At 37.4% G+C, this 27178-nt stretch overlaps 2 protein-coding genes and 1 long non-coding RNA gene across 3 annotated transcripts; all 3 read left to right on the top strand.

Annotated features, from left to right (window-relative positions):
- Positions 1–10584: 10584 nt before the first annotated feature.
- Positions 10585–15310, top strand: LOC311251845 (uncharacterized protein; the record flags this gene model as incomplete). The annotated part of the gene is made up of 10 exons (XM_084344490.1): positions 10585–10615; positions 10710–10769; positions 11924–12163; positions 12445–12612; positions 12773–12826; positions 13145–13222; positions 13396–13470; positions 13570–13644; positions 14319–14407; positions 15169–15310. 10 exons carry the CDS (start codon positions 10585–10587, stop codon positions 15181–15183), a joined length of 885 nt encoding a protein of 294 aa, XP_084200616.1. The 3' UTR covers positions 15184–15310.
- Positions 15311–16995: 1685 nt separating this feature from the next.
- Positions 16996–17401, top strand: LOC311251417. Its single transcript, XR_014621399.1, has 3 exons — positions 16996–17021; positions 17118–17177; positions 17324–17401. It is a non-coding gene; the product is annotated as an uncharacterized lncRNA (long non-coding RNA).
- A 22-nt stretch (positions 17402–17423) lies between these two features.
- On the top strand, positions 17424–20047 carry LOC311251844 (Fc receptor-like A; the record flags this gene model as incomplete). Its single annotated transcript, XM_084344489.1, has 5 exons — positions 17424–17434; positions 17508–17590; positions 18662–18907; positions 19122–19367; positions 19637–20047. 5 exons carry the CDS (start codon positions 17424–17426, stop codon positions 19771–19773), a joined length of 723 nt encoding a protein of 240 aa, XP_084200615.1. The 3' UTR covers positions 19774–20047.
- Positions 20048–27178: the final 7131 nt, after the last annotated feature.

Raw genomic sequence — 27178 nt, 5'->3', positions numbered from 1 at the left:
GGTTATCCCTCTGGGATAACTTTAAGACACCCCTGGGTCCGCACCTGCGTCCCAACCCTCCCCCGTCTTCCTGACAGATGTATGTATGTATGTATGTACATAATTCAAATCCTTTACAAAACAGTGATGAGGTAGAATTACACTGCTGCCAGAATCACCTCAACCATGATTGTTTTAACGCTTTTGAACAAATGGATTCATTTATTTTGTTTGTTTGTTTGTAGATTTAGTTTTCTGATGTATATAATTATTAATCGTCTTCGGCTGACAACAGCACACTTTAACATATCAGCGTGCCTCTTCATCACTGTGGACAGCTAACATCAGGTCCTTTCTCTGTTGGTGATAAGATAAACAAAAGACACAGTTATAACATGAGCAAAGGCATGAGCATGATGAAATAATGCATCTTGATGTGACATGCTACATGATGTCAGACCTCTCCCGTAGCAGATATTAGGACGACTTTGACTGTAGCACCCCAGGACTTCTGATCTTTCCAAACTACATCAGTTGGAGGATTGTGGTTTCCTCCACCATCTGAAGCCCAGATCTGAAAAAGCCCCCCAAAAAGCTTATGTTAAAGCTGCCTTGTCAAGATTTTTTTTTTTTTCATAGTGTCTCAAGCCCAGTGGCCAAAATAAAATATTAGCATTGTAGGTTTCTACCTACTAAATTACAATTACATTACAAAAGAGTACAAGTTCTGTCATATCCCATTCACATCACATTTATTTGGGCTGACTGTCAGGAAACAGAAGGGTTGTCGTGTTACAGCTGGCCAAGAGGCCAGAAAACGCTCTGAGACATAAGTGTGAAGCCACTGAACATTTGTGCAAAACATCAGGACATTTCCCAGCTGTTTTCCAGTGTTTAAAAGTACTGAAAGCCTAACATGATTTTTTTTCTGACCCTAGTCAATCAGTCTTTGTGCCTAAACCTAAGCAGTCGCAACATTGCTTGGGGTCAAAACTAAATGGGATCTTGTTAACAAAACATTGCTTCATAGTGCCGTTATCTAAAATCTCCACTGATGAACTTCACAAGGGCTCTCCACCGATTTTACCCCTGAAGTTTTCCAATGTTCAAAATAATGAGTCAACAGTGTCTTTCAATACATTCAGAGTAATGAAGGACAGAAACATGACATTGAAATTAAACAAACACTTGAAACTTACAGTGACATTTTGTCCAGCTTCAAGCACAAACCCTTTAGGAAAACTGTAGACCAAGTCTTTGTTGACCTCTATCTTGCAGTTACTCAGCACTTTCTGTTTGAAGGAAGCTCGGTTAAAAATGACATGACGTTACAACATGAGACTGACAAATTAAACACCAATGAGCATAATCATGAAACATCTTTCAGAGTGTATTATTCCTGATATTAAACAACTTCAGTCAAAACTGTTTTTATCAATAAGCGAGATCCTGAATTTCTGGTGTAATTCAGATTGACACCAACCAATTGTTGACAGGACTCACATATTAATTTATACCAATTACACTTGATATAGCACACAAATAGTGCTCATTTACTATCACATTACCGTGGTAGACTTTTTCAGACTCTTTCTGAGACGAAGAAATTTACCCTCCGGGTCAGCCTCTTCCAAAACGACGTCTTCGTTGGGTGAAATTTGCTGGTTCTCCTGGTTGGATGTCTGAAAGGAGGAGGCATGGACAACACTCTGCTCTTAAAACAGCTGGAAACAATATGATGTTGTTGGATTGTTCATCATATTCTGTCTTTGTGGAAAATGACTACAAACACACCTTCATGTAAAAAACAAGGTAAAAAATAAAAGAGAGAAAGAAAATAACCTCGGTCTTTAGCTCCTCCACTTCTCGTTCAGCTTTCTCTCTTTTCTTCTCCTCCTCCTTGAACTTGTTCTCCCACTGGGAGGGAAACAGAGATCAGATTACATTTAGTTTCATTTAGTCCTCAGGATGTAAACTGAGCTCTGATTGGCTGAAGGTTTATTATCTGTTAATAATGGTCACATATATCTGCTTCTGTTTGCTTTGAGCACATTTCTACTGTAAATATATCCTGTAAATACAAGCTGTAACAATCAGTGCTGTTCTTAACTGATGATCAGAAACACAATCTGATCTTCATCACATTTATATAATAAACAGCTTCAGTGTGACACCTGTTTGTGTTTCAGGTGAACTTCAGGTCCAGTTATTATCTCTCATGGTGAATTTGATCATCGTGGTCTCAGCACCAAGTTAATGTCACATAAAGACGATACACAAAGACTGATGAGGGTGAAAGATGAACCTCAGTGTTTCTGTTCATCACCTCCTTTAGTTTTCTCTGAGCTTCCTCTGACTTCTTCTTCTCACCCTGGAGCTGCTTCTCCAACTGTAATGGAGGAGAGATGAAGAGAGACATTATGTAATATAATACAAACACTACATCATCAGTGAATGAGTTCTCAGTGGTGACAATGAAATGAAGCAATAAATCAAACATTTTAAACTGCATACAAACCAATAAGAAAATGATTATCAATGAATTATAAACCTCGTCTATCCTGGTCTGCAGTTGTGTTTTCAGCTGCTCTCTCATGTTCTCAATACTCGTCTTCTCCCCTGTGAGCTTCTTGACCTCAGCGTCCAGACCATCAACCTGAGAGCAGAGAGAAGATGCAGACAGAAGATGAGAGAGCGTCTCTCTCATTAAAGGACGTCAGTGTAATAAACAATAAGACAACAGTCAGTATAACAGAGAGGTGAAACACTGATGTTAATGAACAGCAGCAGTCTGTAGAAAGAGGCTGGTCTCAGGTCTGTTGGTGTGTAGGTCAGTGGAGAAAAGTGATGAGTGAGCAGCAGAGAGTTCAGTCAGTCTGTCTCACTGTTCTTCCTCATTCACATCAACTGGCTGAAGAGTTTCTGTAACAACACTTGATGAGGTTTACACATTATTACATGGTGCTGTGGCTCTTTACCCAACAGCTCCCTGATGCTCTACAGCAGCACATCAGCACTGTGTCATAGTGTTTATAACATGGACACTGATCTAATGAAAATGGGAGAGGGTGATTAAAGCTGCAATAACTGCACTCTGGCCACCGGGGGGCGCCTCCATTCTTGAAGCATTAATTAAGTTGTGGATACGTGTAGTCCACCAGTTTTTCATTGGTCCTGTCAGCTGCTTTTCTGCTGTTCTCCAGCTAACAGACAGACATTTCACATAATATTCTGTTTTTTTTTGTGGAAAAAAACTTACAATTTGAAAACACACCTTAATTAAAAAACAAGGTAAGAAGAAAGAAAATTACCTTTGTGTTTAGCTCCTCCACTTCTTGTTCAGCTTTCTCTCTTTTCTTCTCCTCCTCCTTGAACTTGTTCTCCCACTGGGAGGGAAACAGAGATCAGATTACATTTAGTTTCATTCAGTCCTCAGGATGTAAACTGAGCTCTGATTGGCTGAAGGTTTATTATCTGTTAATAATGGTCACATATATCTGCTTCTGTTTGCTTTGAGCACATTTCTACTGTAAATATATCCTGTAAATACAAGCTGTAACAATCAGTGCTGTTCTTAACTGATGATCAGAAACACAATCTGATCTTCATCACATTTATATAATAAACAGATTCAGTGTGACACCTGTTTGTGTTTCAGGTGAACTTCAGGTCCAGTTATTATCTCTCATGGTGAATTTGATCATCGTGGTCTCAGCAACAAGTTAATGTCACATAAAGACGATACACAAAGACTGATGAGGGTGAAAGATGAACCTCAGTGTTTCTGTTCATCACCTCCTTTAGTTTTCTCTGAGCTTCCTCTGACTTCTTCTTCTCATCCAGGAGCTGCTTCTCCAACTGTAATGGAGGAGAGATGAAGAGACATTATGTAATATAATACAAACACTACATCATCAGTGAATGAGTTCTCAGTGGTGACAATGAAATGAAGCAATAAATCAAACATTTTAAACTGCATACAAACCAATAAGAAAATGATTATCAATGAATTATAAACCTCGTCTATCCTGGTCTGCAGTTGTGTTTTCAGCTGCTCTCTCATGTTCTCAATACTCGTCTTCTCCTCTGTGAGCTTCTTGACCTCAGCGTCCAGACCATCAACCTGAGAGCAGAGAGAAGATGCAGACAGAAGATGAGAGAGCGTCTCTCTTATTAAAGGACGTCAGTGTAATAAACAATAAGACAACAGTCAGTATAACAGAGAGGTGAAACACTGATGTTAATGAACAGCAGCAGTCTGTAGAAAGAGGCTGGTCTCAGGTCTGTTGGTGTGTAGGTCAGTGGAGAAAAGTGATGAGTGAGCAGCAGAGAGTTCAGTCAGTCTGTCTCACTGTTCTTCCTCATTCACATCAACTGGCTGAAGAGTTTCTGTAACAACACTTGATGAGGTTTACACATTATTACATGGTGCTGTGGCTCTTTACCCAACAGCTCCCTGATGCTCTACAGCAGCACATCAGCACTGTGTCATAGTGTTTATAACATGGACACTGATCTAATGAAAATGGGAGCAGGTGATTAAAACTGCACAAGTGGACTTTTTGGCCACTGGGGGGCGCCTCCATTGTTGTAGCATTAATACAAGTCTTAACTGATCAGAAACAATGTACATGAACACAATAATCACATTTATATAATAAACAGATTCAGTGTGACACCTGTTTGTGTTTCAGGTGAACTTCAGGTCCAGTTATTATCTCTCATGGTGAATTTGATCATCGTGGTCTCAGCAACAAGTTAATGTCACATAAAGACGATACACAAAGACTGATGAGGGTGAAAGATGAACCTCAGTGTTTCTGTTCATCGCCTCCTTTAGTTTTCTCTGAGCTTCCTCTGACTTCTTCTTCTCACCCAGGAGCTGCTTCTCCATCTGTAATGGAGGAGGTCAGTTTTTTGTGGATTTTTGATTTGTTTTCATGCATTTGATTGTTGACATTAGATGTCACTGTGTTGAAAACTCTGCAGCTCCACAGTTGGACCAATAAAAATCATCAAATAAAAACTGATCTTCATTTCTGTTACTTTGAGAGTGTTTGTCTTTACCTCTTCGTCAGGTTTACCTCCGTGGCTTTTCTTGGTCTCTGTGTAAAAACAGGCAGTGAAATAAAAAACTTGAACTTGGATTTCAGGAAGGTATCACAGCATTTTAGTCTAAACTCAGGTAATGAGTTATACAACTGAGACAACTGGCAATTTGACTAAGTGGAAATAAAAGTAGATAAACTACCAAGTCTTATTCATCAGCACTATATCCTGTAAGATACTGAAAGTATTTTCATATCACTATTCTGTATAAAACCTTTTAGATATTTACAAAAAATAACTTCTGACTTACTGACTATGTTTTGTTTCGATTTCCACAAAAAAAAGCCAAGAATCAGAATAACCAGGATGCAAACAGCCAAACTAACAGCCAAACTAGCTGTGGTAGAAGAAGAACTGGACTGAACCTCAAAGAAATCATCTGAAATGATAAAACACAGAATAACATGGCAGTTATAGAAAACTGGACCTGCTGTTTGAAACTAAAACAGTGATCACATCACACAGTTTATAAAATCCTACCTGGAACATGTATGAGTGTCTCTCTGGTCTGGTTGGTGTGGTTCTGTTGGACTCTACAGGTGAAGCTGTTGCTGTGTCTCTTCTCCACAGTCACTCTGCTGCTGACAGTATAGAGGTCATCAGGACCTCTGACTGTCTCTGTAGGTCCAGCAGAGAGGAGGTTTCCCTCACCGTCCAGCCAGAACACCTCAGGTTCTGGATACCAGCCGGTAGAGTTACACTGTAGAACCACTGCTCCTTTGTTCCTGTCAATCTCTGATAGACTGATGACCAGTGAGGAAGCGGCACCTGATGAGGGGTAAAGGTACAATTAAAAAAGCTATTAATTGAATGTGGTAAAACATGTAATCATAGTAAAATTGCCTTTAAACTAATTTTCTTCGGACCACTCAGTCTCTTTGACCTTCAGTTTAATGTTTCACACCAGCAGATCAGTCTTTTACATGTAACACCAGCTCTTTGACCAACAGACAGTTCATCCCCGACCAGATCATGGTGCTACATGAAATCAAAGGGTGCATCACCAGGTGCATGCATGTGATATGAGCGCACAGAACAGTATCTGTGAGTGTTCCTCACGAGCAAGCATTTCTGCTCCACGGCTGTCAGCGTGAGCTCGAACCTTCCTATGCATGCATGACTGCTTAACAGTCACCGGTGCTTCATAGTGTATGCTCACTTGTCAAGTTGACATTTGAGACTTTGGAGGGCGCAGAAGGAATCAAGAGTGACTAATATCTTTCATTTGACTGGTCAGTATGAATGTTGACCATCTTTTGATTAGCTGTTTGGTTTTAACTGACACAGTGGAAGGTGATTTTTCTCTCCTGAGAGAACAACATCACCTTGCAGAAGTTTGCCACAGGCCTCATATTATTTAAGTTTGCTAAAACTAGCTAGCTAACCCTTGTTAGTCTCAACAGGCTCTGTGACCAACACTACACACATAACATCAAGGGTAGGTTGAACAGATGTTGTGTGTCTCGTTGTCCTCAGCATTGTCAGATTTAGGACCATGTGTTCAGCTCTTAGATGTTCAGTGAACAGTGATGCATTTGGATCAGCCCTCATTCCCGTGGCACATGGGCCAGATGAACATATCTAGTGCAACATGAGTTATTGATGAGGTAAAGGTCTGGGAGATGGGGCCACCAGCCAAGGACTACATACCTATCTTTTTGGTACAGTAGGACAAGTGCTGCTGTTTAAATAGCAATGCGCAAGGTATATGTGGACCTGGCCTTAAGAGGGAACAGTAGATGACACACTGACTGGTTTAATTAATATGCATCCAAAACACCCATGATTAATTAGGACAAAATACAACTCCATTGTACCTTGTGTCTAAAGGGAGTTGGACATGCTCTGAATGCACTTGCACCATGTGTGTTTAGCACAAGACTATATATATTTTAATTACGGCACACAGTGTGTGTCCACTTACCAACAACAAGCTCAACAAAGGCTCCTGTGTCCAGTTTTGGAATGTAGCACTGGTATCTTCCTGCATCAGAAGGTTTCACTCTGGACAGTTTCAGTGAAACGTTTCCGTGCTTCAGTTCATTGATGGACACTGATGTTCGTCCTTTGTATGATGGATGTTGGATACGCACAAGGTCCTGACTGGCACGCCTCATGTGGACAAATTTAGGATCCAGGTCAGATCTTGTCCACTCCAACGTCATAGCAACAACATCCACTTCAGGTTCCAGGTGACTGGGCAGAATGATGTCATCACCAACTTTTGCTACTATTGGCTGAGACGAAGCAATTACATGAGACTGACCTGGAAAGAAACAAATATGGTTATTCTGTCGAGACAAGTTAAATTATCCACCACTGTACTGTGCTCATAGCAGCAGAGCCTAGAGACATATAACCTAGAAGTGTTAAATTAGCATTAACTTAACCACAGAGGCCTTTTCATGCAAACCTCCAGTCTCTGATGGCGCATTATACGCCCACAATCAACTCAACTGGTGACATTATTCTCGCCTTCAGAGGAAAATTGTTTGAGTAATTAATGATACAAAGCCCAAAAGGTCTTAACTGCACTTTCACCTACTATTTAGTACATTGATTTGATTTGTTAGTGTTCAATTAAACTGTTACATTGAGGGTACATTTGTGTGTGAGTTACCTGTACACAAGTGTGCCAGGAGAAGATGGAAGAACAAAACACTGAGGGGTCTGAGTGGAGACTGAAGTCCATTTCCCTGGGTACAAAAACCAACATGGAGTAGTTAGACATTATTTGGGGAAAAAATGCAGATTAACTAGTCCTGTGAGGGCACTCAATCTTGCTCTGTGAGAGTGGTGAGAGAATCAACTGCAATCAGGTGTGTGTGGCACTGATTGGCTGTGATTAAGCCCAGGTGTGGGGAGTCTTCATATACCCCCATATAGTCTCCAGTGCCCTGTGCTGACTCATTATCTTACCTTCAGAGGTGGTGAGAGGTTCTCCCTGTTGTCTGTGTGTCTGAAAACACCCAACTAAGAATTTTGTGTGTATATTTCCCAGTGAATAACTTGGTGCTGGAGAGTGTGCTGTGACTCCAGCCTTTTTGGTTATCAAAGGTCTCGCCTTTGCCTTTCATTTCAAATTTTCTGGGTCTCCTGGACAATTTTAGTTTTGAGTTGGCTTCTTGGCAGCAGTGGTTCAGTTAATCATTTTTGGTGCTTTATTCTTTAAGGAAGCCTGTAGTGGCTCTATACAATTTTGTCCCCCCCAGCCCCCCCCCTTTTCCAATCCATCGCTACTGTGATTTTTGTGGTTATCCCCTGGGATAGCTTTGAGACCCCCCTGGGTCTGCACCTGCGTTTTTGGGCTCCTGCACAGAACTGACTCCACCCTGACCGAGGTGAAGCACCACTCCATTCTTCAGAGACATGCTCAACCCTCTGGTTTGATCTTTGTGGAGAAGGATTCATACTGCTGCATGATAATGAACCCAAACCCACCTTAAAACTTTGACAGAACAACTTGTAGACCTCGAGTGCATGCTGTCATGACCTGATACTGAGATATTCTGAAATTCATTGACATAGAGGTTAAAAGTATCTTGGTCTCAGACATTTGGACCCACCCTTATATACACATTATATATATTTTCATATATACTTTACATATACTACTACAACTGCAAAAACACCTTCACTGACTATAAATAATGACACCAACATGTAGTGCAGTTTAACTTTCACTTTTGACAACACAGACGTCATGCAGAGTTGCAGAGTATTATCACAGACCCCACAACTCTAAATGAAGACCGGTAAAGAAATCAGTAAAGTAATATAGTGTTGTAGAATATTACACAGTTGAAAGCTGATAAAATAGCCCAAAAATTAAGAAGACGACGTACCTGCTGCATGATGTCGGTTACTTTATCAGACTACACAGCCCAAGTCTGTAAATCATTGACAGGCTGTGACTATCACACTCTTTTATCAACGGCCAACCACTCCTGCATTACATGTGTTTTATTTTTTCAGATATTTTTTGTGGAACAAGATTCACTATCGAAACAACATTATTAAGAAAGCCTTCCTGTTTGGCAAAATTAATAGTAAATATTTAAAATGTGCACCTAATTTAATGTCATTATTACAAAAAATGTATATAAGACTAAAGCTGACGAAAGCTCATGTTCAAACATAATAATAAAAAAAATAAGACCAACTGAATTATAAACACTGTATGGTAATTGTTTCTACTTTCCTAAGCTCAGTTTAACTTTTAATGTCTATGGCAACGGTTGAACTTTGAGCCTGTCAGCACAGACTCACTCATATAAAGTTATACAGCTGCAATTAAAACCACCAGTAGTATTAGCAATTTAAACAGGCAGATGTTCCTGAAGAAACTTCCAGCTTCTTTTCAGGGGTCAGAAATGTGAATCTTCTTTTTTCATTGTATTAATAATAAACAACAAAGCCAAAACATAAAGTGGCCCTGAGGGCCATAACACAAAAACATTTCGCAACACAAAACATAATTTTACAAAACTCAACATTTCACAACTTCATCATTGTTGTGAAAAGACTTTTATTGTGAAACATGAGTCTTTTCAGTTTTTCTATTATTCTGCTGTGTACAGCAGTTTTTCACTGTGCATGTGCAGCATTAATGCAAAGTACATGACTGAAATGAGAGTCATTTTGTTTGAAATGATTCATTCATTTAATTCTTGCCTTTGTTTTTAATTGTGTTGGTTTAGACAGTTAGTGTTTACACTCCTTTTATTCAGATTTTACCAACAGCATTTTGATGACACCTCTTGTTCTCTGTTCAACTTTTTGATTCATCATGCTCTACAAGGACATCTTGAGGCCAGAAGTTGTCATAGCAGTTCCATTATGAATTTAATACATGAAGGATCATCATGCATGACCTATAGTTACATAAAGGTTAGTGACTAACCCTGACTGTCTTTTATAATGTTACCCTGAGCAGAGTTTTACAGTTTGTTTTACTTGTTACTGAGTATTTATTTTACATTAAAGGACTACTACTGTTTCCTCAGTAGATCTGACTGGATCTTTGACCTGAATACTTTCATCATTACTGGGAAAATGTATGTTTAGCTCGGTTGCGAAAAATGTTTCTGGGATTCTTGCAGAAGTGAAGTTACAGGATGCATTGACACAGTGGTTTTTATCTAAAGCACTTTACAATCAGACTTCACTCACACAACAATGGCAGCAAGCTGCCATGCAAAGCTTGGCTTAATGGTTCAGAGCAATATTAGGGTTTGGTGTCCTGCCCTAATGACCCACAGCCACCCCCGGTTAAGGTAACTCAAGGATTCATGAGCCAACTGCAGGGGCAGGGATGGTCATCTGTCTTGAGTTAGTGCCTGTAACTGAAAGACTGACAGATCACATTAAAGCGACTGTGACTCTCTCAAGCTTTTGCATCAACATCAGAAAAAACTGCACAGGAAGAGGAAGTTGTCACCAACACACTTCAGTTGTATTTCAGTCTGACAGCCAGACAGTCAACAGGAAGACACCATGGAGGTCACATCGCTCTGCTTCAGACTGTGTGAGTCTCAGGTTCTCTTCTTTTCTTCTCAGTTTTATATCCTGTAGATCAAACCATCTGTGTCTGATTTAACTTTACTTCTGTTTTTATCCAGCGATGCTTGAATTTATTCTGCTGGGGACACAAGTTCAGGACAGTTATACTCAGAAAAGTGGTGAGTGAGAAATAGAAAATTCTGAAAGATACTCTTTAACATTTTGTTAGTATTATGCTTTCTACCTAAAGGACCCACACTGAATATTGACCTAAACCTTTTAAATCTGTTTGTATCTATGCTCTAATAGATATTCCAGATTTATTGAATGTAATGAATTAATGAACAGCAAATACTAGAATATATTTTACAAAAAGTTTATTCTGCCAAAATTCAGAGACATTGAGACTTCACTGATCTTGTTTCATGTTATACTGAAGACATCATAAAATTCCCGTTCTGAATATTTCTTTACAGACACTATCATATTTTTCTTGGTTTCAGATGCAGTCTTTCTTCGTATCGCTCCAAACAGACTGCAGCACTTTGAATTCCAGCCTGTCTCTTTTCATTGTGAGGGGACTGATGATTCAATTCAACTGAGAGGGATCACCAGTACTAAGGAATTTGATCCAGAATGTGACATCAAGAGGACGTCAACGGGGTCTTCCTGCCCAATCGATAGAGTCTATTCATTAGACAGTGGAGAATACTGGTGTGAGACTGCGGGGGGAGAGAGAAGCAACAGTGTCAACATCACTGTCACTGGTATGATTGTTGTGTTTTTAAAACCAAGACATACTGTAACTATATGTAATATGTAACTATCTAACTATTTGTAATTATCTTGTAGGTATCTAATCCAGTATGTCCAGTAATATACTGGACACTCAACTGTTATATTTATTTTTCTTAGACCAACCAGACTATCAGACGTAATTAACATATTATTTCAGTGTTTTTTTGTTTTGTTTCTTTGTTTTTTTCACAGAATCATGCAAAAATCTGTAGAAAATGTTAAAATGCTCAATCATTACTACTTAACGCAGCCTTTTAGAAAGATAACGTGGTTTCAATCAATTTCTATGCAGATGATGCACTGCTATATTTTGATAATTTTGTATTTAAAGTATAATTGTCTTTGCCGTCTATTTTAATTCTCCATTCTGTGAATGTCACCACCTAACCCTACATTTTACGTTTAGCCTATATTCTTGTATCTACATCTTGTATCTGCTGTTTTAGTCCTCATCTGTCTAAATTCTCCCCATTCTTGTATTGTGAGTAACTTAAAACAAAGACTAATATTAAAGTTTTTCCATCATGTTGTCCAGATCGTTTAGTGATCTTGGAGAGTCCTGCTCTTCCTATTTGGGAGGGCAGAAATGTGACTCTGCACTGTAAAAACAAGACAACCTACCTCCAGGCTGATTTCTACAAAGATGACATCCTCATGGAGAGTAGTCCTACAGGAGAAATGACCATAAATAATGTTAACAAGGCTGATGAAGGACTCTACAAGTGCAGCGTCCCTGGTGTTGGAGAATCACCTGGAAGCTGGCTGGCTGTCAAAGGTGAGAATGTCAAAACAGCACAAAGATGATATTTTGCAGGTTGTATGGTCAGGATGGGTGATGATGATACATGGTGATGGTACCCTGTCTAATGAAAAGTCTAGTTTTTTTAAGCATGGTAAAACATGTTAAATTTTGTACAACACATGCCAGTGTGGGAAAAATTGTGACCATGTGTGCTAGCTTGACAGGATGTAGTTGAACTGTAGTTGAATTAACACAAAAATTCCACACACTGTTCATCACCTGGGCTCACTTTATCAACATGTTTATTTGTTTAGTTACAGCAAATCCTGTTTCTATCATCCCTACACACCCTCGTAACGAGACCCTTCAAAATGGCTCCGACTCCCCTCATGTGCTCATCCTCTTGTGGGTTGCCGTCACCATTGTGATGACGGTTCTGGTGCTGGTGGTGGTGGGATTTGTTTATATTAGTAAATGCAGAGGTATGTAAGAGGAGCTACTACACCATACCATGTTTTTATCTTGTGCAAGGTGTAACCAAAACTACAAAGGATTTTAAAAAAACATTCTGCTCCGTCATATCAAACTTTACATTCCTTATATATGTTCTGTTTCTATCAATATTTTTTGCTTTCTTATCAGCTTCCTCAAAGATACCTATAGGAGCATCACACTCAATAGAGGACAATCATCCTGGTGAGTGCACCATATACATATGTGTAGTACTGACTATATATATATATATATATATATATATATATATATATATATATATATATATACACACACACACAGTATATAGTAATTGTTATAACAATAGAAGTTGTTTATATGTACAGTATGTACTGTAAATATAATTATGTGTATAAATGTGAAAAAAAAAGTTTCTATTTATGTATAACATTTGTACGTGTCTATCTGCTGACCTTCTTCTTGTTGGTATGTAAATCTATATTATTACATTTTTCTGTCTTTTTTACTGTCTTTTCACAAACATTATATCTTCTGTTTCAGTGTCTGGGGATGATGTTGCAGACGATCCAAATGGTGTGACGTATGCAGTCGTAGTCACAAAACAGAGAACAAACACAGGTTCACTTGACCTCATATTGACTTTAAAAACCAGAGTTGCTTTGTGTCGCTGTCATCCATTTTGAAAGTCGTGGTTGAGCTGCTGTTACCAGTAAAGTTTGAGACATGCTCCACAGCAGCACAGATGAGTTATTTTTGAGTCCTCTCAGTGTGTACGTGGTGTTTTGTTTTAGACACAGCAGACGCTGCTGAGAATCTGAGCCTCCACCTCAAGACAAGCCACGGCAGAAAACCACAGAGTGAAGGGGGTGAGTGGGCCTCTCATCGCTTTAGTCTGTCCGTATTTAAAATTAGCTCTTTTCAGTTTAATCTATCTGTCAGTCTTACTGTTGGTTTCTCTGCTTCAGATGAGGATAAGTCCTCACACCAACCTGTCTACGCTGCTGTGACCATAAGTAAGATCCGAAAAGCTCCCCAACCTGGTTCGTATATGATTAAAAAGATGTTTACTATTTATAGCATTTCACATATCATCTTAAAATCTATCTACACAGTTAAATCCTCATCTAGAGCAAGTGACAGAGCTTTGACATTTTATCTTCAGCTAATATTTTATCACAGAAACAAAGTCAATTTTATATTTAGTGTCATACCACCAGATGATAGAGCAGCTTCTTTACTCGGTCTGTGAGACTCTTTAATTCATCCTCAGCATGGCGCTATGTGAAATATTTTAGTTTTAATGACCAATCCAATCTGGACAACCAGAACCAGAACAAGTGACACCAGTGATACAGAGAAACACCAGCAGAATTCTGCACTTTATTCACTTACTGCTGGAATATTTATTTATTCACAAAATGTCAGTCTTTGTGAACCTTTATATCATTATATTCTTACCTGTCTCATATCCAGGTGTGCAGGGTCCCAATGTTTTTGATTAGGACTGTAATAAAAAAAAAAAAAATAAAAAAAAAAAAAAGTTGGCCAAAGCTAATAAATAGCAATTACTCAATATTTTAGGATTCTTTCATGACAGTCAAAAAAAAAAAGGAATTATCCTGACTATTGTTCATCTTATTGAAATCATTTTGTCATGTTATAAGATTCTCTGAATCCAAAAAAATGACATGAAATCTTTTTGTTTCTTAAGCAGAATCAGGATTATCCAGCTCCACAGGGACCCTGAATCCCACAGCAGCCACAGACCCAAAGTCAGACATTGTCTATTCTGCTGTCCAGAAGGTAAGACTGATGGGAATCTAGCCTCCAGCAGCATCGTCCTCTTAATTTGTCTGATTTCTCTTTCTCAGTCTTCTTGAGCTCCATGTTTCTCACAGCTACATGACATGTTCCTCTGTTCAAAAAGGTGGTGTCCATCAAAGATCACCCAGGCAATTGGCTTTGGAACTCGAAAAGTACATAAGTGTTGACTTGGAAAAGTAAATCTGGATACAGTCATCCATAAACATTCACTTTAATGTTCCCAAACTGTGTGTCAACCCAATATTGAATCCACTGAATAATGTGTTGCACAGCTTCAGTTTCCTCTACGATTACCATGATCTCATTTTCCAAAAAGTTAGATTTTCTCTTTTGGTCCACGGATGTTCCTGACTGAACCCTCAAAATTAAAGGGCAGGTGCTGTCAATTTAAGTTGATTTGAAAGGTATTGATCACAGGTGTGTAACCTACAAATGGGATTCTCAGAACCTGATTTTATACTCAGCATCGTTTATGAATTGAAAACACATCATTGGAAATGATCTTAAGACAAAATTCAGGTATAAGGCTTAGATCATTTTTATATATGCAGGTGCAGGTGTCATGAAGTGAAGTTTTGTACTTACGTTTTTGTTTAGGTCATGTGATACATCCAAGCAGGTACAATTCAATCAAAATGACCTGAGATATGGCTGACATCTCAGAGAAAAGCTGAGAAATAGAACATTGAGTTTATTATATTTATACCACAAATATACTCTTTGTGTTTTCTGTCTCACAGGCCACAGACACCTGACTGAAGAAGAGAGACTGCTGTGTTATGTTAATGTCTGCAAAAGAAGAAGTAACAAATAATAATTGTAGATTTGTTTTAAAGTTTATTTGTATTTTTTTTATTCGAGTATGATATGCACGAAAATATTTTTTTTTATTAAAGTTATAACGAAACATCATTACCTTAACAAAAACCTGGAATCTCATATATTTTATTACATACATAAAGTTTTTACATCTTACCGTGTTGTATTTTTGTTTTGTGTTTTTGTCTTTGACAAAACTTAAATAAATGTAATAATCATGTACACGTGCACTTTGTGGAAGCTTATAAATGTATAAATGTTATAAATTTAATCCTATTAAACAAGATTGTAAACTTAGATCAGGTCAGACAGAACAGTTTAAAGTAAACTTAACTCACATCAACATCATTTTTATCACAGTGTCACAGTTAAACCACATCGCTCTATCTGATCTGTCTGTTCTCATGAACAGCATCTTCACACATGTGAACAGACAGTCTGCTGCTCACACTGTGGTCAACCACCACATGATAAATTTACATTGGTTTGACCTGAAGCAACTGAAATAAGTTTATAGCTACACTGATGCAGTCTGTCAGACTAATAGATAAGAAATGATATTTTCTCAAGCTGTTAAATACGCACAGCCCTAACAGGCTACAGCATTAAGAGGTGGAGCTGGTGGTGTGTTATTCGCCGTTTTGAATAAATAAGTTGAACAAAAATGTGAAGATGTGAGCACAACACACACTAAAGTTATTTGCTGCATTTTATTGTAGTGAAAATGTTAACACTTATAAATATGCTTATTGCTAAAAAGTATATATAAAGTAAATATAAAATCATTTCATCATTTATACTTGAGGCTATATACTTGAACTATTAGTAATTGTCACATTAAGTGCAGTCTTTTGAATATTGTCACAGGCTCCTGGATGTTTTTTTTAAACTCTTACTCTACCCCCTCCAGGAAAAGTGCACACCTGCTGACATAGAAAATTAACATATAGACAATATGTACTGTATTAATCATAATTATTTTGAATGTTCAGGAGGCATGGGTTAAAATGACTGGGGCGCTGCTGGTAATGTTGGGTAGTGTGTGTCTGCTTTGTGTTAGTAGGTAGATATCCTAGTCAGCTATGTTCAACATTTTACATAAACATAAGATTTTAAACATATGTTATAGGGTAAAGCAGAAACAAAAATGTGATTCAGCCGCACAAAATCCAGGTTATCTTTCAGATTTTCCTCTATTGGTTCTTGTGAGGTACTGGATAATTTTATCTGAAAAATGAAATAACTGATATTTATAGAGAGCTTTCTTCAAGACAACAACTCTTTTGAATGGTATAATTGACTTGCAAATATTACAAAACATAGAATAACGGCAACAACAAAACAAAAATTGATTGTCAAGAAGATCGTGAAGACAGCTTTTACATAACTATTGTCAATGTACATTTATGATGCACGCCGCCAAATTTCAAACAAATCATGTCATGTCAGCCAAATAATATTTGATTCAATATTCATACAAAAAAAAAAAAAGAAATGTTGTTGTTTCAAGATAAAAAAAAGTGATGTGACCTCCTCTTTACTACTTACTGAAATGTGTGTTTTCATTCAAACATACCCAAAAATGGCAACATGCTGCCATGCAGGACACTTCAGGTTCAACCATTGGGAGCAATGTGGGGACACTTCGACAGGAGGAGCATAAGCTGGACAGGAAGAGGAAGTTCTCACCTACATACTACATATTTGTTTTTCAGTCTGATACTCAGTCAACAGGAAGACAGCATGGAGCTAACAACTCTCCTCTACAGACTGTGTGAGTCTCAGGTTTTTCTTCTTATTTCTAAGATTTTTAAATCCTGTAGATCAAACCATCTGTCTAATATTTCACTTTCCTCCTCTGTTTATCCAGTGATGTTTGAATTTGTTCTGCTGGGGACCCAAGTTCAGAACAGTTATACTCAGAAAAGTGGTAAGTGAAATAGAAAATCCTCTATTTATTTTTGCATATAACCATCCAAAACCTTTTTTTAATATCTTGTTTCATGTGTCAAACAACATATTTCCCCAGCTCTGAATGTTTCTTTGGGAACACTATCATCTCTTTCTTGCTTTCAGATGCAACTTTTCTCCGTATCACTCCAGATAGACTTCAGCACTTTCAATTAGAATCCATTTCTTTTGAATGTGGGGGGATTGATGATTCAGCTCAATTGAGATGGATAAAGAGTGCTACGGACATTGATCCAGAATGTGGTACTATTAAAAGGACGCTAACAGGGTCCTCTTGCACGATTGACAGAGCCTATCCAACAGATAGCGGAGAATACTGGTGTGAGACTGAAGGAGGAGAGAGAAGCAACATTGTCAACATCACTGTCACTGGTATGTTTATTATATTTCTAAAACCACAACACACTGTATCAGTTTGGAATCAATTTGGAATTTTTCTGAGGTTTCTCAACCAAACTGTGAATTCATGACATGAACAGATTTTTTTCTACTGTGTATTTTTACAGAACTATGCAAAAATATATAGGTTATAGGAACATGTTGAAGAACTAAATTGCATTTAAAAGGTCTTGTAAGATAGTTGATTTTTGAGTCTCATTCCCAACTCGTCAAATACTGATGCTTTGGTTTTGTAGGTCAGGTCGGTCACTAACCCAAAGTGTAAGTATTTGACGGGTTGGGAATGAGACTCATAAATCAATGCAAATATACAAATACAAATATGAGTTTTAAAGGCTTTGTTGGTTAAACTTTTCTGTCTTTTGGAACATGTGTTGTCGATTAGTTTGTTTAAACATGATTGTGTTGGGTTAAACTTAAACCTAACAAAATCACTGATAAACTACGGTACAGACGTGTGTGAGTCATTGTCTGGGATGTCTTTTTCTCTGTCTGTAAAGAAGTTGCAGTTGACTGCTGACATTTTTTGTAGAAACAGCTTCTAAGGTTTGAAAATGTATCCTAAGTTAAGTAATTTGCTTATTACATGTTTTTACTGTAAAGCACCTTGCAACTTTGTTTTAGAAAGGTGCTATATAAATAGAAATATAGATTATATTATGAATAACCACTTCAGAAAAATTTCAATATTTACTTTAAATTTAGAATAGGCTATATATGATTGTTTCATTTGGCTTTTGTTGCCAGATACTTGTACAAACCCAGATTCTTGCATAGATGATGGCTGTTACTTGGTGTTAATTATACATTAAAATGTGCATATCTTGTTGAGCTCTACAGAATGAAAGTAGGTTTGAAAGCCTTCAGTGCTGCCAAGGGCACATCAAGGAACCTTTGGTTAATATCAATCATGATGCAGATGACACACTGCTATTCATGGATAATCATTTATTGTGCTTCTTTTTTACTTTCTTTGAATGTTACCACCACACCGTAATTTAAGTGTAGCCTTTATTGTTGTGTCTTTTTCAACATGTTTTCCAGCTGGTACTGTGATCTTGGACAGTCCTGTTCTTCCTAATTTGGAGGGAGAGGATGTGACTCTGCACTGCAGAAGCAAGACTCCTATCTCGAACCTCCAAGCTGACTTCTACAAAGATGATGTCTTCATGGAGAGCAGTCCGGCAGGAGAAATGACCATTTACAGTGTTTCCAAGTATGATGAAGGCCTCTACAAGTGCAGCATTCCTGGTGTTGGAGAATCACCAGGAGGCTGGTTTGCTGTCAGAGGTAAAACAACAAACAACTTTGTCATTGGTGTGTTTATGTTTTATCAAAATTAATTCCCTGAAATCCATTAGATTGTGTTATGAAATGTTATACATGAGAGAGCTGAAAGAAGAAATTAAACTGATATCAATCTTCTTGTCTCAGTCCCATTAAGTGATTAAACAAGCATATTGCACCAAATTTCAGATAATGCTACAAAACTTTTGTTTTCTAGCTCATTCTGTGATCCTGAAAAGTCCTGTCCTTCCTGTGATGGAAGGCAACAATGTGACTCTGAGCTGTATGAAGAAGAAGACTTCCCTGAACCTCACAGCTGATTTCTATAAAGATGGACTCCTCATTGGGAGCAGATCCACAGGAGAGATGATTGTTCACAATGTTTCCAAGTGTAATGAAGGACTCTACAAGTGCAGAATCTCTGGAGCTGGAGAATCACCAGAGAGCTGGTTGGCTGTCAGAGGTAAATCATTGCACTATTTAATATTAAAATAGCTAAAAATTGATTAAACAATGCATTTTTACCATGCCTGCAGTCTGAAGGCAGCGTATCTATTCATTGATCATTTTTTTCTTAGTGTTACATCAACTAATGGCTCTTTAAGAAGCATATCTCCAATTTTCCTTTACATTTGTTCCAGAGTAATGCTATGGCAGCCTTTTAAGACAGCCTGTTAGATACTATTAATGCTGCCATGCTGTTACAGCAGATATATCCTCTTGTCCTTACAGAAGAGCCAAGAGAGGCGTGGCCGTCCTTGTATGTCCTCCTCCTCTTAAGGACTGTTTTCACCATTTTGTTGGTGCCTCTGCTGCTGCTGCTGGTGGGACTGCTTCACTGTGGGAAACTCAGAGTTACACACAAATAACTCAAACTTGTATACAAGTAATGATCTGATAAATGATCGATACAGTGAGTGTCTCGTAAGCTTATTTGGTCATTACGATCGACCATCATGCTTTGGGTCAAAGAGGCACTTTAAGGGCAATCTATCTTTCTATCTGTCTTAATGTTTGGTTCTAAACTTATCTGTGCTACGTGTTCAGTCTTACAGTAGCTTCGACTTTCTCACGCTCAGTAAAGTTAAAAACCACAGAGGTACTGACCGCTGCATTGACTATTTTTAAAAAGCCACGTCTGCTCTCTCGCTCTGTAAATGTTCAGCAACAAACAGTTAATGCTTTGATAGAGTTACCTGATGGTCACTTGAGTCAGCCTGTCTAAATATTCACATTAAACTATCTGCTGTGTTACTGTGTCACCTGTGTTTTTTTTAGGCTCTCCAGAAATTGCAGAACACACTGACAAGAATACAATATGATTATTATTATGAGAACATGGTAAACATTATACCTGCTATACATAACATGCCAGATGTTACTGTAGCATTGTCACAATGATAATCACAGCATGCAGACATTAGCATGGAGCTCAAAGCTCACAGCTGTGCCTTAGTGTAGCCTCAGAGGGTCTAGCATGGCTACAGACCAGTGGTTCCCAACCAAACAAAGTCCTTAATTATTTTGCCTTTTACATACTTGGGACATTCAACATTATTCACATAGTATTAATAATATTTTGGCAAAGATTTTGATTTTAGATTTACAGTTAAATCTGCATAATTTTAATGACAGAAAATTAAGAACCTAAGTGTAATATATAAGTTACACTTAACAAGATTGTTTTTTTGCTTTTTCATTTGTTGTTTTGTTTTTTTAAAAAGCTGATTTTGGGTCCTTGATGTCAAAAGTTTGAGAACCACTACCTTGAGACAACTAGTACTAGACAATCAGAGGTATACAGTAGGGTGGATCAATCCTTCCCCATCCCAAAGAAACACTCAGTAGCAGAGCTTCAGTTTCACACAGTTTAGGAAAGAACCAGGCAGTTTCTTGTTCTGTGTTCTAACATTAACCTTTTTCATAAGTGAACCTCACATTCAAGATGATTCTGGAGCTTAAATGTTGCTGCATGAGAAAATCAACTTATGTTCACTGAGATTTACAGTACAATCAGTCTATAAAGGAACAACTAACAATAGTGACATATTTTTACTCTACCTTTTTAGTATTCAAGCAACTTCAGAAAAGCACAAAATAAGAATTTTACAAAGCATCAGACAATGTACAAATATGAATCTATAAATACACAACAAATGTGTGTATATATTGTTGAAAAACAATTTTTGAAAGTTGAAAAATGGAGCAGTTTAAATTGAATCAAAAACAATTTAAAAAATATGTTTATTTGTATGTTTAAATATAAACATAAGCATAACATCTTTACTGTCAAGAAGACAAAGGAAATTGTTGTGACTCTATATTCATAACAATGGTCTCAAATTTTGAATTCTAGATGAAAACTGATGTGATGTTGTGTTCGGTGCATTACTACAATGTAGTTTCAAAAGAAGACCTGAGTTAATGTTAATACTAACTTAATGTTTGGTCATTTCAAGTTTTATAATGCTTTTTAAAAAAACAAACTAAAAAGAAAGAAACAATTATAGCAGCTTGGCTTATTATGATTCCAACCTGGTTTGTATGTGATTAAAAAGATGTGGACTATTTATAACATTTCACATTTTTTCACAAGTCTATTTGCAAAGTTAAGTGATGCACCAAAATCTTCATCTGCAAGTGACAGAGCTTTGACATTTTATCCACAGCTAATATTTTATTACAGAAACAAAGTCGGTTTTGTTTTGGTATCATACAATCAGATGACAAAGCTTCTTTACTACGGCTGTGAGACTCCTTAATTCATCCTCAGCAATCCACTTTGAAAATAATATTGTTTTAATATAGTCTGGACAACTTTGAACTGGAACCAGTGACACCAGTGAAAGAGAAACACCCCAAAACAACAACACAAACAAAATTCTGCACATTGTCTCACTTACTGCTGGAATATGTGCAAGGTCCCCATTTTTCGATTACACCTGTAAAAAAAAAGGTTGGACAAAGCTAATAAAATCTTCTTGTTTCTTAAGCAGAGTCAGGACTATCCAACTCCACAGGTACCCTGATTCTAACAAGCAACCACAGACCCAAATTCAACAGAGTCAGACCTTGTCTATTCTGCAGTCCAGAAGGTAAGACTGATGGGAATCTAGCCTCCAGCAGCATCGCCCTCTTAATTTAACTGATTTCTCTTTCTCAGGCTTCTCGAGCTGCATGTATGTCACAGCTACATGACATGCTCCTCTGTTCAAAAAGTGGTGACCATCAAAGATCAGCCAGGCAACTGTCAGTCAGTGGCTTTGGAACTCACAGGTGTGTAATCTACAAATGGGATTTTCAGAACCTGCTTAAACCAGTTTTTTATTTATTATTTTTATAAAAACACCTTTTTTATTCGCAGGTGTCATGGAGTGAAGTGATGTTTTGTAGTTATGTTTTTGTTTAGGTCATGTGATACATCCAAGCAGGTACCATTCAATCAAAATGACCTGAGATATGGCTGACATCTCAGAGAAAAGCTGAGAAATAGAACATTGAGTTTATTATATTTATACCACAAATATCCTCTTTGTGTTTTCTGTCTCACAGGCCACAGACACCTGCCTGAAGAAGAGAGGAGAGACTGCTCTGTCTGTATATTTCCTTATTAAAATTATTAGAAAACATCATCACTTTACCACAAACCTGGAATCCCTATATTTTGTTTTACATAAATAAAGCTTTTTCATCTTACAGTGTTGCATTTTTGTTTTGTGTTTTGTCTTTGACAAAACTTAAATAAATGTAGTTAGATCAGATCAGACAGAACAGTTTTAAGTAAACATCACTTACATCAACATCATTTTTATTACAGTGTCAAGAGTTAAACCACATCGCTCTATCTGATCTATCTGTTCACATGAGCGAAGACCCTGTTCATGAGAACAGACAGTCTGCTGCTCACACTGTGGTCAACCCCCACATGATAAATTTACATTGGTTTGACCTGAAGCAACTGAAATAAGTAGAAGTGAGGTCATGTATTAAATTAACAAGAGGTCATGTATAAAAAATAGCAACATGCTGCAATGCAGGACACTTCAGGTGCAACCCCTGGGAGCAATTTAGGGTTTTGTGATGTTTTGTGTCAAGAACACTTCGTGAGGAGGAGCATAAACTGGACAGGAAGAGGAAGTACTCAGCTACATACTACATAGTTGTTTTTCAGTCTGATACTCAGTCAACAGGAAGACAGCATGGACCTAACAGCTCTCCTCTACAGACTATGTGAGTCTCAGGCTTTCTTCTTCTTTTTTCTAAGTTTGAATTCCTGTAAATCAAACCATCTATGTCTGATATTTAACTTTGTTCCTGTTTTTATCCAGTGATGCTTGAATTTATTCTGCTGGGGACAAAAGTTCAGGACAGTTATACTCAGAAAAGTGGTGAGTGAAAAATATGAATTCTGAAAGATGCTGTTTAACATTTTGTTTTTTAGTATTACAGTTTCTATCTAAAGCACCAACACTGAATATAACCTTTCAAATCAGTGTTTGTATCTATGATGTAATATAGATTTCAGTTTTATTTAATGTAATGAATTAATGGCCATGTTGCAAATGCATACCAGAATATGTTTTACAAAAAATCCAAGTTTATTCTTTTCAATTCGAAGCCACACAGATTTAGATCTTGTTTAATCTGTTATAATAAGGACATAATCAAATTCCAGCTCTGATTGCTCTTTACATGCAGACACTGTCATCTTTTTCTCGGTTTCAGATGCAGTTTTTCTCCGTATTCATCCAAACAGACTGCAGTACTTTGAATATGAGCCTGTCTCATTTCATTGTGAGGGAAGTAATGGTTCAACTCAGTTAAGAGGAGTCAGGAGTTCAGAGGAAATTAATCCAGCATGTCAAAATAAGAGGACATCAACAGGGTCCGTCTGTACTCTCAGGGACATCTATGTAGCAGACAGTGGAGAATACTGGTGTGAAACTAAAGGAGGGCAGAGAAGCAACAGTGTCAACATCACTGTCACTGGTATGTTTAATGTATTACTGAAACCCCTTAATACTGTTTCTGTTTTAAATTTCTAACTACCTGAGGTCTCTCATCCTGTATGTGCAGTATGAAACTTAACTAAATTCAAAGTTCTCACATCAACCAGACTGTAAATTCATGTCATGAACAGATTTTTTATTGAATGTAACTTGTCGATAATATATATTTTAAGGCGGTGAAAGTCTACCACTATCCTGAGGGACCCATGTTTAAATGAAAGGAAAAATAATAGCAGAAATAACAATAATTGTAATAAACCATTGTCTATGCTCCAGAGTAGCCTATTCCTAAGGAGAAACTTGGAGAAACTTACTTACTCATGCGCTCAACATTAATGCTTCTTTAGTCTGCATAACCTGAGAACTCATGCAGGGTTCTTCTCAAATCTGTATTTTAAATGTTTCCACAGGGAAATCAAAAATTCTTTAATCATTATATTTTAGTGTTTAAACATGAAAAGAAATCACCAATAAACTACTGAACAGATGTATGTGAAGCTTTACCATTTTCTCTGTAAATATATTGCAGTAAGCTAGGACTGTTGACAAAAAATGTCATAGTTGTAACAAGAGTAGCAGTTATAAATCCCCAGACAATACTGTACTTGCATTACCCTACATCAAGCAGCTTTTTAGCCTCTAAATAGCTTCTATTATTACTAACACAAAATTTCAATATTTGCTTTTCGATTTAACAGTATTTAGTCTGATCTTATCTGATCTGATCTAACTTATGTAACTAGTTATATTTGGCTTTTGCTGACAGACACTTGTACATACACTTCAGAGAGTTGAGCTACCACACAGTGTTAAATCACTTGATGTTATTTGTGTGGTTGCAACTGAGTGATAATTATACAATAACATTTACAAATCCTTTAAATCACCAAATAATTTACTTGCATCACTATGCAGACGATACAGTACTATACATATGTAATTGGCAATGATTTTTGCCTTTTTTTATCATGTGAATGTAACCACCCAACCCTACTTTATTCTGTGTTAATTCTAAAAACTACAGGGTTGTGCGTAAGACATAGGAGTAACTTTTTTATTTTTAACATTTTGTCCAGCTGGCTCCGTGATCTTGGAGAGTCCTGCTCCTCCTGTGATTGAGGGAGACACTGTGTCTCTGCATTGCAGAAGCAAGACAATTATCCCTAACCTCCAAGCTTATTTCTACAAAGATGACCTCCTCATGGAGAACAGTTCTGCTGGAGAGATGGCCATTAACAGTGTTTCTAAGTCTGATGAAGGACTCTACATGTGTAGCATCCCCGGCGTTGGAGAATCACCTGGAAGCTGGCTGGATGTCAGAGGTAAAACAATGCACTGTTTCAGATCAAAAAGCAGTGCACCAAAACAACATTCCTGTCATTGGTCACTGTCATTTTATGTTTCAAAGTGTTAGAAAAAGAAAAAAAAACAAACAAACAAACAAAAAAACAGGCCGAGAGCTAAAAGAAGAGATGAAACTGATATTAATCTTCTTGTCTAAGTCCCACTAACTAATTTAACAAGTATTAAGTAACAACAAGTAAGACTATATTTCATCAAATTTCAGAAAATGCTACAAATCTCTTGTTTTCCAGCTGGTTCTGTGATCCTGGAGAGTCCTGTCCTGCCTGTAATGGAGGGCAACAATGTCACTCTGAGCTGTAGGAAGGAGAAGACTTCCTTGAACCTCACAGCTGATTTCTTTAAAGATGGCCTTGTCATTGGGACCAGCTCCACAGGAGAGATGATCATCCAAAGTGTTTCCAAGTGTAACGAGGGACTCTACAAATGCAGAATGTCTGAAGCTGGAGAATCACCAGAGAGCTGGCTGGCTGTCAGAGGTAAATCATTGCACTATTTAATATTAAAATTGCCAAAAATGTATTAAAATATACAATTTTAACATGCTTGGACCAAGAGTAGCTCATCTATTCATTGATCAGTTTTTATTGATTTTATATCTACTAATGGCTCTTTAATACTGCCATGCTGTTACAGCAGATATATTCTCTTGTCTTTGCAGCTCTTCACAGAGAGACGTGTCCCTTCTCCAATCACTTTGTCTATCTTCTCCTCCTCTTAAGGACTGTTTTCACCATTTTGATGGTTGCTCTGCTTCTGCTGCTGGTGGGACTGCTTCACTGTGGGAAACTCAAAGTTACACACAAATAACTCATACACATATATGGAAGTAACTGACTGATAAATAACCAACACATAGTATCTTGGAAGCTTGTTTGGTTATTACGATCCAACTTTTGCTTAGTAACCAAGCATCTTTTCTGACCTGGCAAATCTGGCAGGTCGGAAATATGCAATCACCAAGATTTATTACATTTCATCTTCACATGTTTTTACTTCTATGATTTTTTTACTTTGGTGTTAAGCTTCTCTGTGTTTTGTGTTCAGTCTTGCAGTGGCTGTTTGACTTTCTCACGCTCAGAAAAGGCTCATAACCACAGCGGTACTGACTGATGCATTGACTATTTTTAAAAAGCCACATGTCAGTTCTCTCAGTCAGTAAATGTTGTTCTGTGCTTTGTTTTAGACTCTTCAGATGCTGGTGATAATTTGAGCTCCTCAGACACAAACCACATGAGAAAATGTCTTTATGTTTGTAGATGAGGTATTCAGGAGACTTGGTAGAAGTGCGTGAGCCTTTGTAAATACTCACATTAAACTATCTGCTTTGTTGCTGCATCAACTGCATTTTTTTTCTTTCCAAAAATAGCAGAAAAAAATTGACAATAATATGACAATGATTATGAGTGGTGAACACAGTAAACATGATACCTGCTAGCATGTTAACATCGTCACTATGATCATGTTAGCATACAGTAGTGCCTAAGTGTAGCCAAAGCATGGCTGCAGACCGGTGGTTTTGAACCAAATGAAGTCATGATTATCTTTATGGAATTTCCTTTCCTTCACAAAAAAGGAACAATTCAGAAAGGTGACTCAGTTTTACTCCCTAGACCTTTAGTATTTGAACAATTTCAATTTTCTTCTGGTGCTCCATTTTCTAAGTTCTACATTTCTACATTACAGTGTGAAACAGAGTGAAAAAATGTGTTTTCATGTGCTGAGCCAAGTGAATTTGTGGTGCTGAGAGGACTAAAAAAATGTGTGTGAAACCCAGTGAAAAAAATATTTTTCAAGAGGAACTAAGGCTCAAGTGTTTTCATTCTGTAATACTCATTTTGACCACATCATTTTAAAATACTTAATTTACCAAAAGGCTTTCATGTCATTCATGAGATTTATG

The sequence above is a fragment of the Pagrus pagrus genome, assembly GCF_965226575.1.
Source record: "Pagrus pagrus genome assembly, chromosome: 22".
Lineage (NCBI taxonomy): Eukaryota > Metazoa > Chordata > Actinopteri > Spariformes > Sparidae > Pagrus > Pagrus pagrus.
Note: the sequence above shows the minus strand (reverse complement) of the source record. Positions and strands in the feature narration are given on the sequence as shown.